At 41.0% G+C, this 24,940-nt stretch overlaps 1 protein-coding gene across 2 annotated transcripts in view; it reads left to right on the plus strand.

Moving 5' to 3' along the window:
- lzts1 (leucine zipper, putative tumor suppressor 1) overlaps nt 1-23,332 on the plus strand; it is a 67,661-nt gene extending 44,329 nt beyond the window's left edge. For both annotated transcript variants that reach the window (XM_034170020.1, XM_034170021.1), the window contains exons 2-9: nt 1,999-2,339; nt 2,440-2,577; nt 11,858-12,020; nt 13,292-13,677; nt 14,733-14,906; nt 15,049-15,180; nt 21,633-21,827; nt 22,117-23,332. In XM_034170020.1, the coding sequence (XP_034025911.1) occupies nt 2,115-2,339; nt 2,440-2,577; nt 11,858-12,020; nt 13,292-13,677; nt 14,733-14,906; nt 15,049-15,180; nt 21,633-21,827; nt 22,117-22,665 (1,962 nt within the window). In that variant the 5' untranslated portion in view covers nt 1,999-2,114 and the 3' untranslated portion in view covers nt 22,666-23,332. The remainder of the gene's footprint in view (nt 1-1,998; nt 2,340-2,439; nt 2,578-11,857; nt 12,021-13,291; nt 13,678-14,732; nt 14,907-15,048; nt 15,181-21,632; nt 21,828-22,116) is intronic.
- Nucleotides 23,333-24,940: the final 1,608 nt, after the last annotated feature.

Genomic DNA, 24,940 nt, shown 5'->3' on the forward strand with positions numbered 1-24,940 from the left:
ATTAATTGCACCTGTTTGAACTTGTTACCTGTATAAAAGACACCTGTTCACACACTCAATCAATCACACTCCAACCTGTCCACCATAGCCAAGACCAAAGAGCTGTCTAAGGACACCAGGGACAAAACTGTAGACCTGCACAAGGCTGGGATGGACTACAGGACAACGGGCAAGCAGCTTGGTAGAAGACAACAACTGTTATGATTATTTATTAGAAAGTGGAAGAAACACAAGATGACTGTCAATCTCCCTCGGTCTGGGATTCCATGCAAGATCTCACTTTGTGGGGTAGGATGATTCTGAGAAAGCTCAGAACTACACACGAGGACCTGGTCAATGACCTGAAGAGAGCTGGGACCACAGTCAAAGATTACATTAGTAACACATGATGCTGTCATGGTTTAAAATTCTGCAGGGCAGCAAGGTCCCCCTGCTCAAGCCAGCACATGTCCAGGCCCATTTGAAGTTCACCAGTGACCATCTGGATGATCCAGAGGAGGTATGGGAGAAGGTCATGTGGTCAGATGAGACCAGAATAGAGCTTTTTGGAATCAGCTCCACTTACCATGTTTAGAGGATGAGAACAACCCCAAGAAAACCATCCCAACCATGAAGCATGGGGGTGGAAACATCATACTCTGGGGGTGCTCTTCTGCAAAGGGGACAGGACGACTGCCAAAATCTCGCAATACGTGACCCCATCCATCCTCCCTACAATACGGTGCAAACAACCTCCTTCCCTCAGTAAGAGCATTGAAGATGGATCATGGCTGGGTCTTCCAGCATGACAATGACCCCAAACACACAGCCAGGGCAACTAAGGAGGGGCTCCGTAAGAAGCATTTCAAGGTCCTGGAGTGGCTTGGCCAGTCTCCAGACCTGAACTCAATAGAAAATCTTTGGAAGGAGCAGAAACTCCAAACCTGAAAGATTTGGAGAAGATCTGTATGGAGGAGTGGACCAAAATCCCTGCTGCAGTGTGTGAAAACCTGGTGAAAAACTACAGGAAACGTTTGACCTCTGTAATTGAAAACAAATTCTACTGTACCAAATATTAACATTGATTTTCACAGGTGTTCAAATACTTATTTGCAGCAGTAACATACAAATAAATTATTAAAAAAATCATACATTGTGATTTCCGGATTTTTTTTTTTTTTTTTTTTAGATTATGTCTCTCACAGTGGACATGCACCTAAGATGAAAATTTCAGACCCCTCCATGATTTCTAAGTGGGAGAACTTGCAAAATCGCAGGGTGTTGAAATACTTATTTTCCTCACTGTATGTCCTCTCCATGGGGAGATGTAGAGATAAGCACTGGCACCCATGGGTCTCATGTCTTACAAAGGACTTCTTCTTCTATAACAGCAGAAAGTTTTCTAAGACACGTGCCAAACAGTCTTACGTGGAATGTTACTATCTTGTACTTCTTTTAGTTGTATCTGGTTCTGGAACAGTAATTTTGGTAGAACCCAAAACAGAAAAACATTAATATGCAGAATCTGTACACAAGGAATCGACAAAAAAAATGGTTCGAAGCCCTTGCCATTTAGTATAAAACATAAAATCTTGTGTTGTGGTCTGTCCTTTGCGGAAAAAAACAAAATGATGTGTTATTCAGATGACAGTGGAAGCCAAGTGTTGAGTACGCAGTAAGTGGCCTAATTGCCAGTTTGTTTAGGGGAAGGGCACCCAAAGGCTTATTTGTCAAATTCAACGGCTGGGCCATAAATCCACAAACCCCAAAGCAGGCAGTTTGCCAAGATGGACTTTTCTCATTCTGTTTGCTTCACAAATGTGAACACACCTGCTTTAACAGTGCAACACTGTCTCAGCTGGAGAGGCCCCAATAAAACTAAACTGTATAACAAACCGACACACTGCCTTCAAAGAAATAATGAGATGACCTTCAGTTCACAAGTAGGTTTAACCATTAACACCGACACCACACTGCATCCTCTGTATTTTATGTGTTTTTTGTTTTTTTATTGTGCAGATGAAGCCGTTGACAGTTCTGTGGGAGGGTGATGAGTACCTACTTATCTTCACATCTATGTAACTTCACCACGTGGACTTCAGCCCCACCTGGTCCTCACCTATGCCTGCAGGACCATGGGTAGTGTCAGCAGTCTCATTAGCTGCAACAATCTCAACAGTAAACACTGCAAGGCGTCTGTAGTTACGTTAAAGAAGGAAGCAAACCACCACAGAAAGACAGGTGGTTGTAGCCTTGATGGATTACTGAAGTGTGGCTTTACTCAAAGGACCTCCACTCATCCCGCAAAAGGCCTCTCCCACTCCCGGTCGGGACGAAGTGAAGATTTCTTTTACATCAAGGTGAGTAAACATGCTATCACGTTAACATGCTATTCTTCAAAATAAGTACATTGGGAAAAGTCCAATAATGAGGTATAATTTTTCATTTGTTCTCCACAAGGTGAGCCAAAAACCAAGGACAGTGTACCACAGAGGAGGACCAATGGATGACCAAGTTGAACAAGGGAGCAGAAATGAGGAACTAGATAGACAACAACAACCCAAACTGCTGCCCCTGGCAGGGAATGTCAATGCAAGAGTGAGTAATTTGTACAGTTTTTCATGATCTTTATACACATTAATTAACGGCATGATTAAATCATCCTCACCCAAAAAAAAAAAAGTCATAGGTGTGATTGGCAAAAAAGCAGGAAAATATGTGGTGCACCTACCATGATGTGGTAACCCCCCCCCCCCCGAGACACACACACACAGACACACACACACACATAGATATTACTTAAATACATTTAATGAAATACAGTGCAAACAGTGCACATTGAATTGACTCTGTGTCAACTATCAACAGTATTCGGACAGATTCATCCAGGAGTCAGCAAGATCTCGTTTATGACATTCGTTTGATGATTAGAGATGTGGCAAGGAAAGGCGCTAAGATAACAATGATGTGGGTTCCAGCACATATACAGTTGTGCTCAAAAGTTTACATACCCTGGCAGAATTTTTGTTTTTTTGGCCATTTTTAAGAGAACATGAATGACAACACAAAAACTTTTATTCACTCTTGGTTAGTGGTTGGGTGAAGCCATTTATTGTCAAACAACTGTGTTTCCTCTTTTTAAATCAAAATGACAAGAGAACTACCCAAATGACCCTGATCCAAAGTTTACATACCCCTGTTGTTAATACTGTGTATTGCCCCTTTAACATCACTGACAGCTTGGAGTCTTTTGTGGTGGTTGTGGATGAGGCTCTCTGATGGTAAAGCTGCCACTGAATATGTTTCGGACTTTATTTACATTAATTACAAAGAAATACAAACAGTATGGCACTCTATGGTAAATCTGCATGGAGCTGACAGTTCTCAAAAACTGAGTGACTGTGCAAGAAGGAGAAGAGTGAGGAAAGCCACCAAGACACCCAGACAACCCAGAAGAAGTTATGGGTTTACGTGGCTGTGATTGGAGGAATTATGCACATGCAGTGCAAGCTTTGCATTTTGTATCACCAGTTATCCATCTTCATGATGAAGTGGAATAGAGGAGGATTTTCTTAAAAAGAAGACCTGAAAGTTTCGCTACAAATTGCCAGAACGTACATCTGAGATGCAAGTCTTGATCTGATCTGTTTTGGTGAAAGAAAATCCTTCTCTGCTCTACTCCACTATGAAGCTAAGAGTAGTGATGCAAAATGCAAAGCTTGCACTGTGCACAATTTCTCCAATTACAGCCACGTAAGCCCATAACTTCTCCTGGGTTGTCTGGGTGTCTTGGTGGTTTTCCTCACTCTTCTCCTTCTGGCACAGTCACTCAGTTTTTGAGAACTGTCTACTTCATGCAGATTTACCATAGAGTGCCATATTGTTTGTATTTCTTTGTAATTAATGTAAATAAAGTCCAAGACATATTCAGTGGCAGCTTTACCATCAGAGAGCCTCATCCACAACCACCACAAAAGACTCCCAGCTGTCGGTGATGTTAAAGGGGGCAATACACGGTATTAAGAACAGGGGTATGTAAACTTTGGATCAGGGACATTTGGGTAGTTCTCTTGTCATTTTTATTTAAAAAGAGGAAACACAGTTGTTTGGTAATAAATGGCTTCACCCAACCACTAAACATGAGTGAAAAAAAAAGTTTTGTGTTGTCATTCATATTCTCTTAAAAACAGCCAAAAAAGCAGAAATTCTGCCAGGGTATGTAAACTTTTGAGCACAACTGTAGGTATCTCAACAAATGAGAAGGTGGATAGGTTGACCAAAAAAGCTGTGACAAATGAAAAGACAGACATCAGCATCAATCTTTCCAAAGCAGAGGGTAAGTGTATTGTCAGGAGAGAAATTAACTTACAATGGCAAAAATGCTGAGAGCAGGCGACTAAGGGCTGGCATTTATTTTCAATAGCTAGTAGAGTGACAGCTTCAGTAAATAATTGTAGAAGAAATGGGTAGAAAAGAAAGGATGAAGTGACTATTGCTTGACTGAGAATTGGTCATACTTTCTTGAACAGTACTGTCTTCCTCCTAGGAAAGCATTACGATGGACTATGTTTGGAATGTCCACAGCCGGAGACAGCGCAGCATGTGTATTGTAATAAGTATTCCAGAGAATGGCAAAACCTTTTCTCAGAATTTAGAAGAACAGGCCTGAAAGAAGTTGCTGTCGGAAGTATTTTAGAGATAGGGTAAAGTGGGAGGGGGAAGTGTCAGCCTTTTTAAGTACTTGAAAGACACAGGACTCAGGATTTAGTACCGTTATAATGTACTGATGCTGAAGGTGGCAGCAATGCAACAATAAGGATGCCGGCTGCCGTTAAACACCATAGAAGAAGAAGAAGATGGTGCCTTTGATTTATTCACAGGGACATGTTTTGAGGAGGAGTGCATTTCCACATTTACAAATTGCCAAAACAAACCACGAAAAAATAAATAAAAGTACTTTATTTGCTCATATTTGGAGTCATTCTGGGTAAAAACGGTGGTGTACTAACATCATGAGTAAATTTCAATTACTCACTCACCTCAGATTAATTTTGCAGAAGCTCCGTTGCTCAAACTGGGTGTGTGTAAATATCCCAAAGAGAGGAATTTTGGATTGGATTGCGTGTGTTTGCTTACACCATGTGTGTGTGTGTGTGTGTGTCGGATCACACCGACCGACTGCTGATTCTCACTGACCGGGTCTGTGGGCGGCCTGGCTCCGTCCGGCCGCACTCTGGATAGTCCCTGAAAAAAAGCTCCTCCCACTAGGGTGATGTGCGTCACTCGTTTTTCTGATTTTTGCTCCTAATTTTGTGGTTATGACTCGCAGACCGTGTGCATTTCACCCCCCCCCCCCCAAAAAAAAACACAGATTTGCATCATTCACGAGAGCCTCATTGTCAGGTTGGAAAAGCCGTATTTCTGGATTTATCTGAAGAATCACACCCCTGAATGTGCTTGCCATTTTGCATCTCCTCCCGTCTGAGTATTTCAATGGAAGCTTTATTAAAGTTTCTGCTTGTACTGTCTAATATGGCTCGAAAATCATGTGTGACATACAACTTGCAGCACGTTGCAAAAGAACATTTTGTCAGAGATTGCAGCATTATTATGGTAACAACAGAAAAGCAACCAAAACCTAACCATGACTCAGATGTCAGTAAACAGATGCTTGACAGCAGATTTTGGGTTTAAATTATTCTGGGACCTCAAGGTTCTGTTTGATCCAAATGAGCATTACAACAAACATGTTTTATCCATTTTTACCTTGGCAAAATGACCCCTTGCTGTATTTCAGCAACAAGTCAGGTCACATCTGGGAGTATGGACTGGCACAGAGCTTCACCACATCCATGACACTACAGAACCACCTTGATTCCTGGACACCAAACACCCAGACAAACACCTGGATGTGTTGTTGTGTAGCAGACTCTGTCCAAGGCAAATTTCTCCTTAGGGAGACAAATAAAGACACTTTGACTTTGACTTTAACCTGGCCAATCCATGTCTTGCAAAAGTAGCCATCTATTTGCCACAACCAGGTGAAACATGGGCATTCCCTTGCCCTTTTCCATTTGCTGCAGTCCTCAACACTGACATACCGGTGTGGAGGATTATGCCCAGAGAAACTCACCACATGAAGAAAATGTTCCCTCACACTGCAAGTGGTACTTCTCATCTACGTTTCCCCAAATAGCTGTTTGTTTGACAGACATTTCTTCTGAAGACACAGAATACCAAAGACATCCAGTAATCTCCTTAAATAACTGGTTAGCATCCAAACCTCACAACCATAAAGTAAGACAGGAAGCATCAGAACCCAAAACAGGTGGACCTCATTCACCTGCAAAGATTTCAGCATCACCAAATACCTCTGTACATTGACCCCATTACTCCATCAGATCTTCCCAGGCATGTCCCAATCTCAAAGACTGATGATCCAAAGACTTGAATATTTCCAGCATGGTAGGTAAATCTCCCAAGAACTTCAGATTCCACCACATACAGATAAACTTCTGATGGCCAAGTCCAGGAAGTCATTCAAAGCCTGGATCTTAATCTAGATCCAGGACAATCACAAACTCAGACATACCTACTCCACACACAGCTTCTTATTGTAACATCAAAGAGCCCTGAGCAGAGAGTCAAACTGATTTAAAAAGAAAATAGTCTTTATTTGCAGTTGTCACAAAAAGGAAGTTGAAGGAATACATGAAAAGCAGACTGTTCACAAATGGTAAATGGACTGCATTTACTGTATATAGCGCTTTTCCATTGGCATCAGAGCGCTTTACAATTATGCCTCACATTCACATTCAGGGTGCTGCCATACAAGGCGCTCACTACACACCGGGAGCAATAGGGGATTAAAGGCCTTGCCCAAGGGCCCTTAGTGATTTTCCAGTCAGGCGGGGATTTGAACCCATGATCTTCTCGACTCAAACCCAACACCTTAACCACGAGACCATCACCTCCCCTACACTTCACAAACATTGTCCGGGTGGAAACCGAGAGCTGGGTTAACCGTGGGCAAGAACACAGGTTCCAGGAACAGGAAGGCAGTCCAAAAATCAACAAGTGTCCATGATGGAGTTAGTAATCGAGTTAGTGACCATCACATTTTCATGATGTGGTCATCTTTCAGTTACTATTTTTAACCCTAACCATAACCAACCCAATCTCATGCCATTTCGTGATGGTATCACAAAAAGCAAATTAATCTATGGTTCATGATACTGTGCTTTTTGTAACGGGAGCACAAGTTTGTTTTGTGATGGGAGTACGAAATGCGGGAGGACACGGCGGGGGGGGGGGGGGGGGGCTCTGTGGGGGTTAGGGTTAGCAGAAGGGGTAGGGTTAGAAATAGTAAAATTCAAAAAACATGAAAAGCATGAAAAAAAAGCATGAGACTGGGCCGACCATAACTCCAACTCCAGCCTGTGTCACCCCCAGTTTCGTGATACCGTCACAAAAATATACTCTACTTTATAACGGTATCACAAACTACTATATTAAATCACTTTTCATCACATCATAACATTTTTGCCATGGCAGTGTTAATCATTTAACCTAAGTTATGGTCCCCTATAAAAAATAAATAAATAAAATAGTATATACAATAATATGAGTGAAGCGGCGCGAAGCTCACTCATGGTACAGGACGTCCAAAACAGGAAGTGCCACAATTCAAGTCCATAGTAAAACAGGAAATGTTCAAATGTCAAACACTTCCTGGTTACAGGTTTTATCAAGTTTTAGAGATTTGCTTTCAGTTTCAGTTTTAGGAAGATATTTTTAGACATTTTTATTCTTTATTTTTGTTTTCTTGTATTTAAAATGGCATAAACAAATTAAAATGTGTGAAATTCCAAGTGTTCCAATACTTTTGGAGGGCACAATATCCTAACCTTATGATGAGTGCAAAATGAGTGTGGTATTATTACTGTTTTGTTTAAGAATGTTTAATTTTCACTGTTGCTGCACTTTGTGTCAAATCATAGTCATATCGTATATCATATTGATATGACAATTCAGTAAGGTATATCTTCTATTATAAATTCAAAATTTGAATTTGAATTTGAATTTTGAATCTTCTATTATACATTCCAAATCTAAGGTGGAACTCTACTAGTGTTTACTAAGGTACACCTAATATCTTAAAAAGAGAGAGACAGAGTAGATCCACTTCGGTACCTGGCCTTGAGAACCAGGGATGGCAGGTTGAAAAGCTTTTTTATCCCATGGGAACTCTCCCTACCCACCTAAGTGGCTCAAGAATATGAACAGCATGTATCTAAGTGATATTTACATGACAATATATATGACAATATTGAGATATGATCATTTGACCATATTGTACAGCCCTAGTGTCAACTAGCTGAAAACTTTGAATATTAATTTACATCTACATTAAAAAATGCTTAACGTGGCAGGGGGTTAAGAGAACTGTAATGAGGGGGTCAGCTGAAAAGCAAAAAAAAGAAAAATGCTTAAAAAGGTGGGGAGTATGGGGGACAGAGCCCCTCCAGAAGCTGAAAGGCAAAAAAAGGAAAATGCTTAAAAAGGTGGGGGGTCTGGGGGTGTGGAGCCCCCAGAACCTGAAAGGTTTTAATCATGCTCATGCTCCCAAGAACCATTTTACTGAAAAAAGTCTGAAGGACCTAAATGACATGGTTAGATGGTGAGGAGCTTTTCCAGGCATGTGAGAGGCAAATAAAGAAAAATGCTTAAAAAGGCAGGGGGTCAGAAGCTGAAAGGTTTTTGCCATGCTCATGCTCTGCTGAAGCATTTACTCAAAATAAAGTCTGAAGGACCTAAAAGACATGGTGAGATGCTGACGAGCTTTGCTTATTCATGTCCGCGACATATCCAACATCAACCCCAATTCCAATGAAGTTGGGACATTGTGTAAAATGTAAATAAAAACAGAATACAATGATTTGCAAATCCTCTTCAACCTATATTCAACTGAATACACCACAAAGACAAGATATTTAATGTTACATCACCTTTCCTTCTAACAACACTCAATAAGCGTTTGGGAACTGAGGACACTAATTGTTGAAGCTTTGTAGGTGGAATTCTTTCCCATTCTTGCTTGATTTACGACTTCAGTTGTTCAACAGTCCAGGGTCTCCTTTGTTGTATTTTGCGCTTCATAATGTGCCACACATTTTCAATGGGTGACAGGTCTGGACTGCAGACAGGTCAGTCTAGTACCCGCACTCTTTTACTACGAAGCCACGCTGTTGTAACATGTGCAGAATGTGGCTTGACATTGTCTTGCTGAAATAAGCAGGGATGTCCCTGAAAAAGACGTTGCTTGGATGGCAGCATGTGTTGCTCCAAAACCTGGATGTACCTTTCAGCATTGATGGTGCCATCACAGATGTGTAAGTTGCCCATGCCATGGGCACTAACACACCCCCATACCATCACAGATGCTGGCTTTTGAACTTTGAGTTGGTAACAATCTGGATGGTCTTTTTCCTCTTTTGTCCGGAGGACATGACGTCCATGATTTCCAAAAACAATTTGAAATGTGGACTCATCAGACCACAGCACACTTTTCCACTTTGCGTCTGTCCATTTCAAAGAGAAGTTGGTGGCGTTTCTGGATGTTGTTGATGTATGGCTTTCACTTTGCATGGTAGAGTTTTAACTTGCACTTGTATATGTAGTGATGTAGTACATTGTGATTTCCAGATTTATTTTTTTTTAGATTGTGTCTCTCACAGTGGACATGCACCTAAGATGAAAATTTCAGACCCCTCCATGATTTCTAAGTGGGAGAACTTGCAAAATTGCAGGGTGTTAAAATACTTATTTTCCTCACTGTAACTGCACTGAAAAAAGAGAATGTTTGAACCAACTTAAAAAAGTGTTACAATTTGTAAAAAACCTGAATGAATTAAGTTGTTTGAACTTAAATTTGAAAGTTAAATCAACTCTAACTTACAAACCTAAGTTCAAATAACTTAATTCATTCAGGTTTTTACAAATTGTAACACTTTTTTAAGTTGGTTCAAACATTCTCTTTTTTCAGTGTGACAGTGGTTTTCTGAAGTGTTCCTGAGCCCACGTGGTAAGATCCTTTACACAATGATGTTGGTTTTTAATGCAGTGCTGCCTGATGGATCAAAGATCATGGGCATTCAATGTTGGTTTTCGGCCTTGCTGCTTACGTATAGAAAGTTCTCCAGATTCTCTGAATCTTCTGATTATATTATCGATTGTAGATAATGGAATCCCTAAATTCCTTGCAATTGAATGTTGAGAAACATTGTTTTTAAACTGTTGGACTATTTTTTCATGCAGTTGTTCACAAAGTGGTGATCCTCGCCCCATCTTTGCTTGTGAACGACTGATTCTGTTGGGGATGCTCCTTTTATACCCAATCATGAGTGTCCTCAGTTCCCAAACGCTTATTGAGTGTTGTTCATTCATTTTTTGAAACGTGTTGCAGGTATCCATTTCAAAATGAGCAAATATTTGCAGAAAAACAATAAAGTTTATCAGTTTGAACATTAAATTTCTTGTCTTTGTGGTGTATTCAGTTGAATATAGGTTGAAGAGGATTTGCAAATCATTGTATTCTGTTTTTATTTACATTTTACATAACGCCCCAACTTCACTGGAATTGGGGTTGTAATAATTTACAAAAAAAAAAAAACCTTCAATAAAATTCCATTTGTAACCTGGAGTGTTGTCCTGTCCAACATAGAAACTAAGGCAAAACCTCACTGGCACATAAAAAGATACAAATATTGGAAACTTTTGTTTGATGTCCTGTTATTCTTAAATTAAACTTCACTCACTGAACAGTTCCCGTTGTTATCCACAAAAAAAAAAAAATAATAGTCGCACTGGATACCTGCATCAGACTTTGAAAAGCTCACAGTGAATTATAAAAATAAAACGTGCACAGCAGGTAGTTTAAAGACAGCAGCCATAACCTGCGTCAAAACCTTTCAGGCTTATTAATCACCTCCTCCCAGATTAATAACCTACGAATGCCTTGATCTTCACAGAGAATTCATTTCTGTGCCAAGAATACAAAGTCAAACTCGGATTCTCCTTCAATAGGTGTTTATTCCTCAGGGAACAGAGAGAAAGAGGAAGCGGCTTTAAAAGAGAGACCGAGCGGAGAACAGGAGAGAAAAGACGGAGAGAGAAAGTTCAAAGGCCAGCGAGAGTTTGAGGATAGAAAGAGGAGGTAAAAACAGGACAGAATCCCATATCCCAGTCATGAAGTCAGCGAGAAGGAATGCTGAGCTCACAAGCTTTACTCCTTATACACTTCAGCAGTAGTTCATATTATTAATATCACAGAGAAGGGCTATTCATCTTCCCTCAGACAGCACATGGGGGAGAGAGAGATGCGGGATTCAGAGGACAGGAGGACACAAAGGAGGGGAGTCAAAACGTCGCTTGTGACGCTCTCGGACAGCGCAGATGGGGCATGTGGAGTATAAGTTCATCTTTTAAATGAGATTTCTCTTTTATGACAGTCGAGTGAATTTTACTTGCAACTACTGCTGTGTGGATTTTAATACTGCCAGCTTGTAGTAGAGCAATTCGGCACGCTTCACCGGTTCTATTTCTAATATGAAAAGACGTGATTGGAGACATGCAGGGGGGTGGCGGGGATGGGGATGGGTGTGATCTATCCTTTTCATTTTGACTTCCAACACGTGGAAATATTTATCTCTGTGAACGCCAGTCATCATGATTTTCTAAGAACTTTACTTTGGCTCTTTGTACTCTTCTGTGACAGTACAAGGGGACTTGCTTATAGTTGAGCCGTCAGCTAAGAGGAGCCGCTAAAAATACTGTTTGGGAAGTACACCCCTGACTGAATGTCATTTCACTTTCCTAGAGCGCTGCTGACAAGTCATTGGTCCGTTCCATTGCTTTCAAGCCTGTGATTCCCAGGAGTCCGTCAACCGCAGAGACAGGCCACAACAGCCTGGACCTGATCCTCAGTCCTCTGGAGAAAGCCAAGAACCCAGACATTAGACACAAGCAAGACATGTTTTCAGGTGTTTCAATGGTTTCATTAAATGGATATACAGTGCATCCGGAAAGTATTCATAGCGCTTCACTTTTTGCACATTTTGTTATGTTATAGCCGCATTTTAAAATGAAATAAATTAATTTTTCCTTCAAAATTCAACTCACAAAACCCCATAATGACAACATGAATTTTATTTTTTTTCAAATGTATTAAAAATAAAAACTAAGAAATCACGTGTACATAAGTATTCACACCCTTTGCTCAATACTTTGTTGATGCATCTTTGGCAGCAATTACAGCCTCAGGTCTTCTTGAATATGATGCCACAAGCTTGGTGCACCTATCTTTGGGCAGTTTTGTCCATTCTTCTTTGCATCACCTCTCAAGCTCAATCAGGTTGGATGGGGAGCGTTGGTGCACAGCTATTTTCAGATCTCTCCAGAGATGTTCAATTGGATTCAGGTCTGGTGTCTGGCTGGGTCACTTCAGGAAATTCACAGAGTTGTCCTGAAGCTACTCCTTTGATATCTTGGCTGTGTGCTTAGGGTCATTGTCCTGATGACAGATGAACCGTCACCCCAGTCTGAAGTCGAGAGCGCTCTGGAGCAGGTTTTCATCCAGGATGTCTCTGTACATTGCTGCATTCATCTTTCCCTCAATCCTGACTAGTCTCCCAGTTCCTGCCACTGAAAAACATCCACACAGCATGATGCTGCCACCAACATGCTTCAGTGTAGGGATCGCCCCTGATTTCCACCAGACATAACGCCTGCCATTCACACCAAAGAACTGACTTGTTGACCTCATGCTTGTTTTGTGCTCTAACATGTACTGTCAACTGTGGGACCTTATATGTAGACAGGTGTGTGCCTTTCCAAATCATGTCCAGTCAATTCAATTTACCCCCGGCGGACTCCAGTTAAGCTGTAGAAACATCTCAAAGTTGATCAGTGGAAACAGGATGCACCTGAGCTCAATTTTGATTTTCATAGGAAAAGCTGTGAATACATGTGATTCCTTAGTATAACAATAATAATAATAATAATAATAATAATAATAATAATAACAATATTTTGCAAAAATACAAAAAAATCACATTGTCATTATGGGGTATTGTGTGCCAAATTTTGAGGGGAAAAAATTAATTTCATCCATTTTGGAATAAGGCTGTAACATAGCAAAATGTGGAAAAAGTGAAACACTGTGAATACTTTCCGGATGCATTGTACTGAGCTGAGTGACAAATTTGAAGAACTAACGTGATCTGGGTTGTTTTATTTTTTTATTCCCTTTCAGGGACTCTCTCTGACTCAGGACGCAACTCCATGTCTAGCTTGCCCACCCACAGCACCAGTGGCAGCCTAAGTGCTTCCACAGGTCCTGTCACTCACAGCGATGGCAGCTCAGCTCAAGCAAACAGCCTCAGCAAGTGGCTACAACCCAATTTCCCCCTATGGGTCAACGGAAACAAGCCTGACTCCAACCATCGAGCCAGTGTGAACAATGAGGAATTGGCAACGGAGGTTAATGGAGACACTGGCGCACTACTTTCTGCTGATGATTCAATCCTTCTGTCTGAAACAACAGGTGGGATTCGGGCCCCAATTACGACAGATGAGTCATTCATTGAACGTCTGGAACAGAGGCTGATGGAAAGAGAGACTGAACTCCAGGAGCTGCAGGTACTGCAACAACAGAAAAAGATGCTTTCAGAGTAGATTAAAGGGGCCATGTTGGTCCAAATCTGTTTTTATCTACCTTTTACCATAAAATAATGTACCTGGGCTTCATTTGTAATCTGTCTGAGTTTGTCATAGTTTAATGTAAAGATTGACCTCTACTGTTATTTTGTTGTGATTTAAGCTTGACTGCAGTGGGAAATTAAACCAGTCATTGCTTTTCAATGTACAGCTGAAAAGACGTGCTGTTGACAGTTGAGTAGATGGTATGCCAAAAAGTCTGTGCATTTTTGGAATACACAAATTTCTTTTCCTTGTACTGGCCAGAGCTATTGAGATTTGCTGAAGAAAACATGCAATATAAATGGGCATGGCCTAGATTTAAATGAAACTTTGGTTCAGGAGTTAATAGTAGTAATACGCAGACCAGTGTGTTCAGTAATTTAGATCAATCGTTTGCTCAAATTCAAATTGTGTTGATTTGACTTTACCAGGTGGGACCATGATTTCGGGCCTTGATCATAAAATTCTCCCTTCTGGTGCACATTTCACATCATTTTAAAGCATGAAAACTTGCAGACTGGAAGATGAAAACAACATTAGCCAACCCGTGCTCCAATATCACAACGAATTGTGATATTTGTGAGTTTGCGCTTTATTCCAAGGAATTCCACATATTCAGCAGCACACCATGCTAACCTGATACTACCTGGTGAATAAGGCAAGAAATAGCCATGTGAGGTCACTCAGATCTGTCAGGCTGTTTTTGTTATACTGTACAACAGCACTTAAGGTTGCCTGGATGCCATACAGTATCCTGAGTTGCAATTCATCTGTATGAGCAAAGATCTACAAACAAGATTTGGTTCTGGTTCCTGCTACTGGTTGAGCATGAAATTTGAGTTGCTCAGTCTATGGATTTTATACGAGAGAACAGGTGTACATGTTATGCAAGAGCAACCTCCACTTGTGCATCTTCGTAGCCCCAGCTTCACTCATACAATACGACCCCCTTAAATGTTGGTCAAACTGATTGAGATTCCTACACCTTCTAACAGGTCCGTTTTGAGAAGAAGGAAGCAGGCACTTGCCAGCTCTTTGAGGAGAAGCAAAGGTATTGCACTGAGGAGATGAAAAGGTTGACGCAACAATATTCCACCAAGCTAAGTCAAGTTTCTCAAATGGCTGCAAGAAATCAGCAAGCACTCCAATTTCAGATCAGCCAGCTCCAGGTGAATCCCATTCATCATTATCCTAAGGTTCTGGTCCTTTTACATCCTGTGCTTCTGGTATATAATAATCTATTAACAGCTACATGTTAATGTAAATTCTTGCACACTTGCATGAACTGGGTAACTGAGAAATTTTTGTCAGGCGGAGAAGGACAAACTTGTTGGGGATGTCTTCAAGCTGACCCAGGAAAACGATCTTGTTGAGTTGAGACTGATGTCATATGAACAGGAAACCACACAGCTGGCTCCAACACTGGAAGAAACCCAGTGGGAGGTGAGACACTATATTTGTTAGGGATTGAAATATTGGTGTCAATGCAATATAATCTTGATGATGATCTGAGCATTGGCCAATCACAACAAATCTACAACCCCCAATCAGCAATAATTGGGTCTGTATTGAAAATGCAAAAAAAAAAAAAAACACGATTGGGGTAAAACACTGATCTGGGGTAGTACAGTTTAGTATCATGGTTAGTAATCATATAAAACTTGCTGAGAACTTGATGATGATGATGACCCAGTGTTACTCTGGAGCCTCACCCTTGCACTTACTGCCACTGGTGACATTATTGGAGCATCACTCTCAGGATCATCGGAACACATGACACCTCACCATCAAGAATACACAGTAATCCATTGGAGAGAAAATTATGTTATGTGGAAGATTGTGTATTTTTCCCTCAATGGTTATTTTAAACAGATGTTCTTAATGCACCACAAGAGAGGGATTCTTGGCTTGTCATGGTAATGATGAGTGTTTTATAGAGTGATGAACATATGAACACACATTCAGCTTTATGGAAAACCAACTGATGTAAAAGCCTTGATCATCAGTATTTTCAGTTATTAATTTGTTTTGGGCTGTTTTTGTTTGTTTTGTTTTTCAAATTAGGTGCAATTTGGAAAAATCTCAGGAAACAAATTAAATTTTCATGAGTGAGCTTATGTCCATCAATGCTGCAGTGACAGACTATCCTCTTTCAGTTTTACCACTGAAGACTTGGTCTGAGGAGCTTGGTATGGAAATTTGACCTGTGATCTGAGAGTCAGTCTTGGGGCAGGTCCACAACTCATCCATATGTGCTCAACATGGGGTCTTGCTGTGTCGGGTGGTTCACAGAGTACACTAGTCAAAAAGCAAACAAGCATTTATTCCAGCATCAATTCAAACTATAATGAATGTCCTGCCCTTTCTTTGTTTTGGAAATCTGTCTTTGACTGACATCCAATCTTCACCCTTAGTTGCACCATTTGGTGTCCTTCCCATTGGTTTTTCATCATTTTGGTGATCATTTGGCATCCCTCACACTGTCAGCAAGGTGTATTACTTTGGTGTATTAGAAGAGTCCTCCACCCTCCATCTCAAACTCACTTTGATGTATCGGACGAGTCCTCCACCCTCCATCTCAAACTCACTTTGATGTATCGGACGAGTCCTCCACCCTCCATCTCAAACTCACTTTGATGTATCGGACGAGTCCTCCACCCTCTGTCTCTAACCCACTTTGATGTACTGGAAGAGTCCTCCACCCTCCGTCTCTAACTCACTTTGATGTATCGGACGAGTCCTCCACCCTCCATCTCAAACTCACTTTGATGTATCGGACGAGTCCTCCACCCTCCGTCTCTAACCCACTTTGATGTACTGGAAGAGTCCTCCACCCTCCGTCTCTAACCCACTTTGATGTACTGGAAGAGTCCTCCACCCTCCGTCTCTAACCCACTTTGATGTACTGGAAGAGTCCTCCACCCTCCGTCTCTAACCCACTTTGATGTACTGGAAGAGTCCTCCACCCTCCGTCTCTAACCCACTTTGATGTACTGGAAGAGTCCTCCACCCTCCGTCTCTAACTCACTTTGATGTATCGGAAGAGTCCTCCACCCTCTGTCTCTAACCCACTTTGATGTACTGGAAGAGTCCTCCACCCTCCATCTCAAACTCACTTTGATGTATCGGAAGAGTCCTCCACCCTCCGTCTCTAACCCACTTTGATATACTGGAAGAGTCCTCCACCCTCCGTCTCTAACTCATTTTGATGTACTGGAAGAGTCCTCCACCCTCCATCTCAAACTCACTTTGATGTATCGGAAGAGTCCTCCACCCTCTGTCTCTAACCCACTTTGATGTATCGGAAGAGTCCTCCACCCTCCATCTCTAACCCACTTTGATGTATCGGAAGAGTCCTCCACCCTCCGTCTCTAACCCACCTTGATGTATCGGAAGAGTCCTCCACCCTCCGTCTCTAACCCACTTTGATGTATCGGAAGAGTCCTCCACCCTCCATCTCTAACCCACTTTGATGTATCGGAAGAGTCCTCCACCCTCCGTCTCTAACCCACCTTGATGTATCGGAAGAGTCCTCCACCCTCCCTCTCTAACTCATTTTGATGTACTGGAAGAGTCCTCCACCCTCCATCTCTAACCCACTTTGATGTATCGGAAGAGTCCTCCACCCTCCGTCTCTAACCCACCTTGATGTATCGGAAGAGTCCTCCACCCTCCGTCTCTAACTCATTTTGATGTACTGGAAGAGTCCTCCACCCTCCATCTCTAACCCACTTTGATGTATCGGAAGAGTCCTCCACCCTCCGTCTCTAACCCACCTTGATGTATCGGAAGAGTCCTCCACCCTCCGTCTCTAACTCATTTTGATGTACTGGAAGAGTCCTCCACCCTCCATCTCAAACTCACTTTGATGTATCGGAAGAGTCCTCCACCCTCTGTCTCTAACCCACTTTGATGTATCGGAAGAGTCCTCCACCCTCCATCTCTAACCCACTTTGATGTATCGGAAGAGTCCTCCACCCTCCGTCTCTAACCCACCTTGATGTATCGGAAGAGTCCTCCACCCTCCGTCTCTAACCCACTTTGATGTATCGGAAGAGTCCTCCACCCTCCATCTCTAACCCACTTTGATGTATCGGAAGAGTCCTCCACCCTCCGTCTCTAACCCACCTTGATGTATCGGAAGAGTCCTCCACCCTCCCTCTCTAACTCATTTTGATGTACTGGAAGAGTCCTCCACCCTCCATCTCTAACCCACTTTGATGTATCGGAAGAGTCCTCCACCCTCCGTCTCTAACCCACCTTGATGTATCGGAAGAGTCCTCCACCCTCCGTCTCTAACTCATTTTGATGTACTGGAAGAGTCCTCCACCCTCCATCTCTAACCCACTTTGATGTATCGGAAGAGTCCTCCACCCTCCGTCTCTAACCCACCTTGATGTATCGGAAGAGTCCTCCACCCTCCGTCTCTAACTCATTTTGATGTACTGGAAGAGTCCTCCACCCTCCATCTCAAACTCACTTTGATGTATCGGAAGAGTCCTCCACCCTCTGTCTCTAACCCACTTTGATGTATCGGAAGAGTCCTCCACCCTCCATCTCAAACTCACTTTGATGTATCGGAAGAGTCCTCCACCCTCTGTCTCTAACCCACTTTGATGTATCGGAAGAGTCCTCCACCCTCCGTCTCTAACCCACTTTGATGTATCGGAAGAGTCCTCCACCCTCCGTCTCTAACCCACTTTGATGTATCGGAAGAGTCCTCCACCCTCCGTCTCTAACCCACTTTGATGTATCGGAAGAGTCCTCCACCCTCCGTCTCTAACCCACTTTGATGTATCGGAAGAGTCCTCCACCCTCCGTCTGTAGCACACTCAAACAACAATGTAAATATTGCACATTACTGTTTTGACCATTTTGAATTATTTAAAATTTTTATTATTGTTATTGTTATTATTGTTTTGTTTTACTCTACCACCTACTGTTATTTTTGCCAGCACCTAAATGATGTTCTTCGCCATTCTCTTCCATCTCATTTAATATGTTCATGTTTTAGTGTGAGGAGTTACATATGCATGTTTGTTTCTGTGTTACAATCAACAAATAAATCATATATTTTTAAAAAATAGGTGCAATTGCTTTGTTAGATACATGTGTATTTAAAAGGCTGGATTAAAACCTGACACAATAATTTATTTTTTAACCACTGCGATGTAATGATTTAACAAACCATTTTAAATGTCCTACAAAGGAACAGATGCTATTTCTCTGGCAAAGCTGCCATTACTGAAATGCTGGAAATCATAATGATGAAAAAACAGTGTTATTCTTTGCCAGAAAGTGTTTTTTTTTTCTTCATGTAATGTAATTGGGTCTTTGCAATCCATTTATAAATGGTGTAATTTTATGCAATTTATTTGTCTTTTTTCTGGCTATTTCTGACTACAGTGTCGAGATTTGTGAATACGCTGGATCTAAACCAAGGTCCGGGTGTTCAATGACTTTGTGGACTCAGTCATTAGCAGTGTCTCTGTATGTGGTAAAAGTGTTGCATTTGTTGAGGCATACACTCACAGTATCTCTGCAGTGATATTCACTGAAACAGAGAAGGGGCACTAAGAGAGAGCAACACCCGTATCTTGAAAATTGGCAAGCGATTTGTGATTCCGTGAGACCATAATACAGTGCATCCGGAAAGTATTTACAGCACTTCACTTTTTCCACATTTTGTTATGTTACAGCCCTATTCCAAAATGGATGAAATGAATTCATTTTTTTTCCTCAAAGCTTTACACACAATACCCCGTAATGACAATGTGAAAAAAAGTTTTTTGTTTTTGCAAATTTTAGTAAAACTTTTTTTAGAAAAGAGAAAGAAATCACGTGTACGTAAATATTCACAGCCTTTGCCATGAAGCTCAAAATTGAGCTCAGGTGCATCATGTTTCCACTGACCATCTTGAGATTTTTCTTCAGCTTAATCTGTGTTCACCTGGGGTAAATTTAATTGATTAGAGATGGAATTGTCTTGAGGCACAAATCTGAGGAAGCATACAGAAGCATTTCTGCTGTTTTGAAGGTCCCAATGAGCACAGTGGCCGCCATCATCTGTAAATGCAAGAAGTTCGGATCCACCAGGACTCTTATTAGAGTTGGCCACCAATCTAAACTGGGCAATCAGGGGAGAAGGGCCTTAGTCAGGGAGGTGACCAAGAACCCTATGGTCACTCTGTCAGACCTCCAGCATTCCTCTGTGGAGAGAGGAGAACCTTCCAGAAGGACAACCATCTCTGCAGCAATCCACCAATCAAGGCTGTATGGTAGAGTGACCAGACGGAAGCCATTCCTTAGTAAAAGGCACATGGCAGCCCACCTGAAGTTTGCCAAAAGTCACCTGAAGGACTCTCAGACCATGAGAAACAAAATTCTCTGGTGTGATGAGACAAAGATTAAACTCTTTGGTGTGAATGTCAGGCATCATGTTTGGAGGAAACCAGGCACCATCCCTACAGTGAAGCATGGTGGCGGCAGAATTGTGCTGTGGGGATGTTTTTCAATAGCAGGAACTGGGATAATTAGTCAGGATTGAGGGAATGATGAAGGCAGCAATGTACAGAGACATCCTGGATGAAAACCTGCTCCAGAGCACTCTTGACCTCAGACTGGGACAACAGTTCATCTTTCGGCAGGACAATGACCCTAAGGACACACCCAAGATATCAAAGGAGTGACTTCAGGACAACTCAGTGAATGTCCTTGAGTGATCCAGCCAAAGCCCAGACCTGAATCCGATTGAACATCTCTGGAGAGATCTGAAAATGTCTGTGTACCGACACTCCCCATCCAACCTGATGGAGCTTGAGAGGTGCTGCAAAGAGGACTGGACAAAACAGCCCAAAAATAGGTGCGGTGAGCTTGTGACATCATATTCAAGAAGACTTGAGGCTGTAATTGCTGCCAAATGTGGATCATTAAAGTACTAAGCACAGGCTGAGAATACTTATGTACATGTGATTTCTTCGTTTAGTTTTATATATATATATATATATATATATATATATATATATATATATATATATATATATATATATAAATTTGCAAAATTTTCCAAAAAAAAACAACTTTCTTCATGTTGTCATTATGGGGTGTTATGCGTAGAATTTTGGGGGAAAATTTTGGAATAAGGCTGTAACATAACAAAATGTGGGAAAAGTGAAGCGCTGTAAATACGTTCCAGATGCACTGTATATGGTTCTCTGTGGCCTTAATACTTGATCAATTCTGTCCAAATTTTAACCACTGCATCCTTGGACAGCGTACAGCCATTGCAACATGTGTAACCCACATTGGCTGCAAAATGTCTTTTAGATATGAACTAAAATTTTTAAAGCATTTTGAATTTTAATTTTTATAATTATGGTCTACAACTTAAAAAATAGGAAACTAAGTTTTTTTGATTTCATCAAAATATTTCGTATTCATAAATATTTTGAAGCTGTAGGCCATAATTATCAAAATTAAAATAGAGAATGCTTGAAACATAGTAGTTTAGATGTAATGAGTTTATAATATATAAAACTTTTCATTTTCTGAAACACTTAACAAAAAACAAAACAAAAAAAAAAACAGAACTTTTTCACGATATTCTAATTTTTTTTAGATGCACCAATATGAATTTGGCCAAATGTTTGACATTTGTGTGTAACCTTGACTTTTAGCTAATTTTTCTTTCTCAAAATCAAATCAGTGTGTTCATGGTTGACTCTCAATCGTTCCACCAAGTTTGGTCCAACTCTCATGAAAACTACAATATAATGCACACAAGATCAAAAACATTTCAACATGCACCACGCCTGCATGCGGGTGTAAAAACTGACTTTGTGGGACCAGTTGATTAGGCTTACAGCTGATTAACAGCTGTCTCCATTTGAATATAGATGTGTCAGAAGATTGGGGAGATCTCCCTGCTGAAGCAACAGCTGAGAGACTGCCAGGCCGATGTTACCCACAAGCTAAATGAGATTGTCAGCCTCAGGACGTCACTGAAGGACATCACAGCAAAGGTGGAGATGCTTGAAGAACAAAAAAAAGACCATGAGGAGAAGCTCCACTCTCGCACAGCAGAGGTTGAGGTTAGTTTTTTGTAACATCTCCCAAGGCGTCCACATCATGAATCTTTTGGGGTTTTGCTGCCACAGTATGTGGGTGACTTTCATATTTAAGCCAGTGAAAGTTCAATAAAAAAATATTAGCGTTGAAATATGAGAAAAGAAAAATGTTCACACTTCTGCATGTTGCAATTTAATGTGACATTCAGATGTACAGTTCCATTAAAAGATTTAGGCCTTAGGTACCAGTGGAAATAGTCTTCTTGTCATGTTCGCTCCCTCAAGTCTGAATATATTTAATATCTTATTGCAGGTGTGCCAAAATGAACTCCAGCGGAAAAAGAATGAGGCTGACTTGCTGCGAGAGAAAGTGGGTGAACTTGAGAAGGACATTAAGGGAATGAAGCAGGACCTGGCTTCAGCCGCAGAGCAAAAGGGCAGACACAGTTTGCAGCTGGAGGCCCATTCCCAAAATCAGTTGTCAGAACATCGAACCCAAGACGCGGGTTCCCCATCGCACAGCCAAGATGGGCTTCGCGGGGGATCTGTGTCCGCAGAAACCCTCCAGAGGGAAGTGGAGCAGCTGAAGAGACAGCTCGGGGATGAGAAAGACGCTCAGAAGAGGCTGGCTGACAGCTTTGAGCAGGAGAGACAGACATGGAATAAGGAGAAAGATCGAGTGATCAAGTACCAGAAGCAGCTTCAGATCAGGTACCTGCAGATGCACAAAAAGAATCAGGACCTGCAGCGGATCGTGAAGGAGCTGAGTGCTGAACTGGAGAGCCGGACAACGCTGGGCGTGGACAGCGCCTACAATTCAGGGTTACAAACATACGATGACGTCATCGCCACTGAGATCTGATCCACGCTCAGAGCCACACTCTGTGAAAGTCAAATGGACACTGATCTGTTTTGGTTTTTTAACCGCAGATATTTAAGTGTTTGTCACAAGTGGTTAGTAATTCCCGTGAGATTCCCTGCTACTGCATTAGTTTAAAATGTAATTTAACAGAAATCTGGCATGTTTTGTGTCCAGGTGAATGGAAATAATATAATCAAAATGTTTTTGTGATCACAATATGAATACATACCTAAAAGTTAAGTTATTTAATATTCAACTTGTGTTTTTTTACACTGGCAGATCGTGCATAATTTTGTAGTTGTACTTGGTGTGAGTGAATTCTCTCCTGACAGTTTAAGAAGACACAATCAGCATGAAAATGGATTAACATCTGTCCAGCATGACACGACACAAACATACACCTCCTGCCAATCACAGTCCCAGATAGTTTCTTGAATTGTCCTCATGTGTCCAAACTACTGTATTTTTTTAGAACTATCTTCTTCGAGTTTGTACATGTACATTTTTTTAAGAAAATACAATTCATACATGTGTTAATGTGAGTATTTGCTATATCCACAAACCAAAAGAACACAGCGTGTTGTTACCTTTGCATGTCAGGTTGTCACATGCAGTGTAAAAGGAAAGCCAGCACTGGAGTTCATATATCGTATTAAATCTGTTAATTCTTTCAAGCTCATAAATTTGTCAAACATCTGATATGGATGACGACACAGTAATCAGTAACTGACTTGACTTTTTATTTGAGACTTTGCCGCAGCACATTGCACCACAAAGTCACAAAGACACGTGTCCAAACATTTGGATACAGTGCGTCCGGAAGGTATTCATAGCTCTTCACTTCTACCACATTACCACATTATGTTACAGTCTAATTCCAAAATGGATGACTTTTTTTTCCTCACAATACCCCATAATGACAGTGTGAAAACAAATTTTTGATATTTTTCCAAATTTATTAAAAACTAGAGCACCACGCTCGTAGAGTGCAAACCTTTTCCAAAACTAGTTTACAATTCCAGAACATTTTTTAGTGGAAAAAAATATTTAGTATAGTATTTAATTCATGCACTTGAATCAAAGCTTTGTGGTGTTGTCAGGTTGTTGCTGTGTTTTTTTGTTTGTTTGTTTATTTTTTCAAATTTTTCAGTTTCTGAATTAATTTTCAGATCATTTTCACAGACTATTGGTTATCTCTGCTATGCACAATTTGTCATTGCTTTTTGGCACTTGGTTTCCGACTGATAATTGACAGGCATAAAATTGGAACCTCCACTCAATTTTGGTGGTGTAGGTAAATCCATAACAGAAAAATGAGAGTGACTGAGGCACTTTTAGTTGAGACATAATGCAAAATGTACACAAAATGGGTTTTTCAATATTAAATTCAAATGTCCACAATCTGCAATAGTGAGTGTCTTCACCTCACTTTCAAATATCAGAGTGGTTGTGGCACGTTTGATTAAGATATAATGTAAATATTCATTAAATGGGGTTTTCAAAATTAAATTTAGAAGGCCACAAAATCTGTAATCTGGATCAGATAAAGCTTTTTACGTCGATAAAGGATACCATCCTACATAAGAATTATGAAAGAAATTTTATCTTTTTTGACAGAGTTATGAATTTTTGAAAATTTATTCAAAGGTAAAGATAAGGTTTTTCATAATTTTCCAAGATCTTTTTCTGACTTTGACCTTTGATCTATGACCTTGAAAATTCAATTGGTTCTTGCCTATTATGATATGAATCTTCAATTTAAAAAAATTCTTAAAGATATATGAAAAATTGTGGGCTCCAGGCTGTTCACAAACAGACACAAACAAACAAACAAACAGAGGTGAAAACATCCAACTTTGTTGGTGGAGGTAATGAAAAACTAAGGAATAACATGTACGTAAGTATTCACAGCCTTTGCCACGAAGCTCAAAATTGAGCTCAGGTGCATCCTGTTTCCACGGATCATCCTTGAGATGTTTCTACGGGTTAAGTGGAGTCAACGTGGAGTAAATTCAGTTGATTGGACATGATTTGGAAAGGCACACACTTGTCTACATATAAAGCCCCACAGTTGACAGTGCATGTCAGAGTACAAACCAAGCATGAAGTCAAAGGAATTGTCTGTAGACCTCTAAGACAGGATTATCTTGAGGCACAAATCTGGTGAAGGATACAGAAACATTTCTTTGAAGGTCCCAATGAGCACAATGGCCTCCATCATCCATAAATGGAAGAAGTTCAGATCCACCAGGACTCTTTCTAGAGCTTGCTGCCC

The sequence above is a fragment of the Thalassophryne amazonica genome, chromosome 5 (assembly GCF_902500255.1).
Source record: "Thalassophryne amazonica chromosome 5, fThaAma1.1, whole genome shotgun sequence".
Classification (NCBI taxonomy): Eukaryota; Metazoa; Chordata; class Actinopteri; order Batrachoidiformes; family Batrachoididae; genus Thalassophryne; species Thalassophryne amazonica.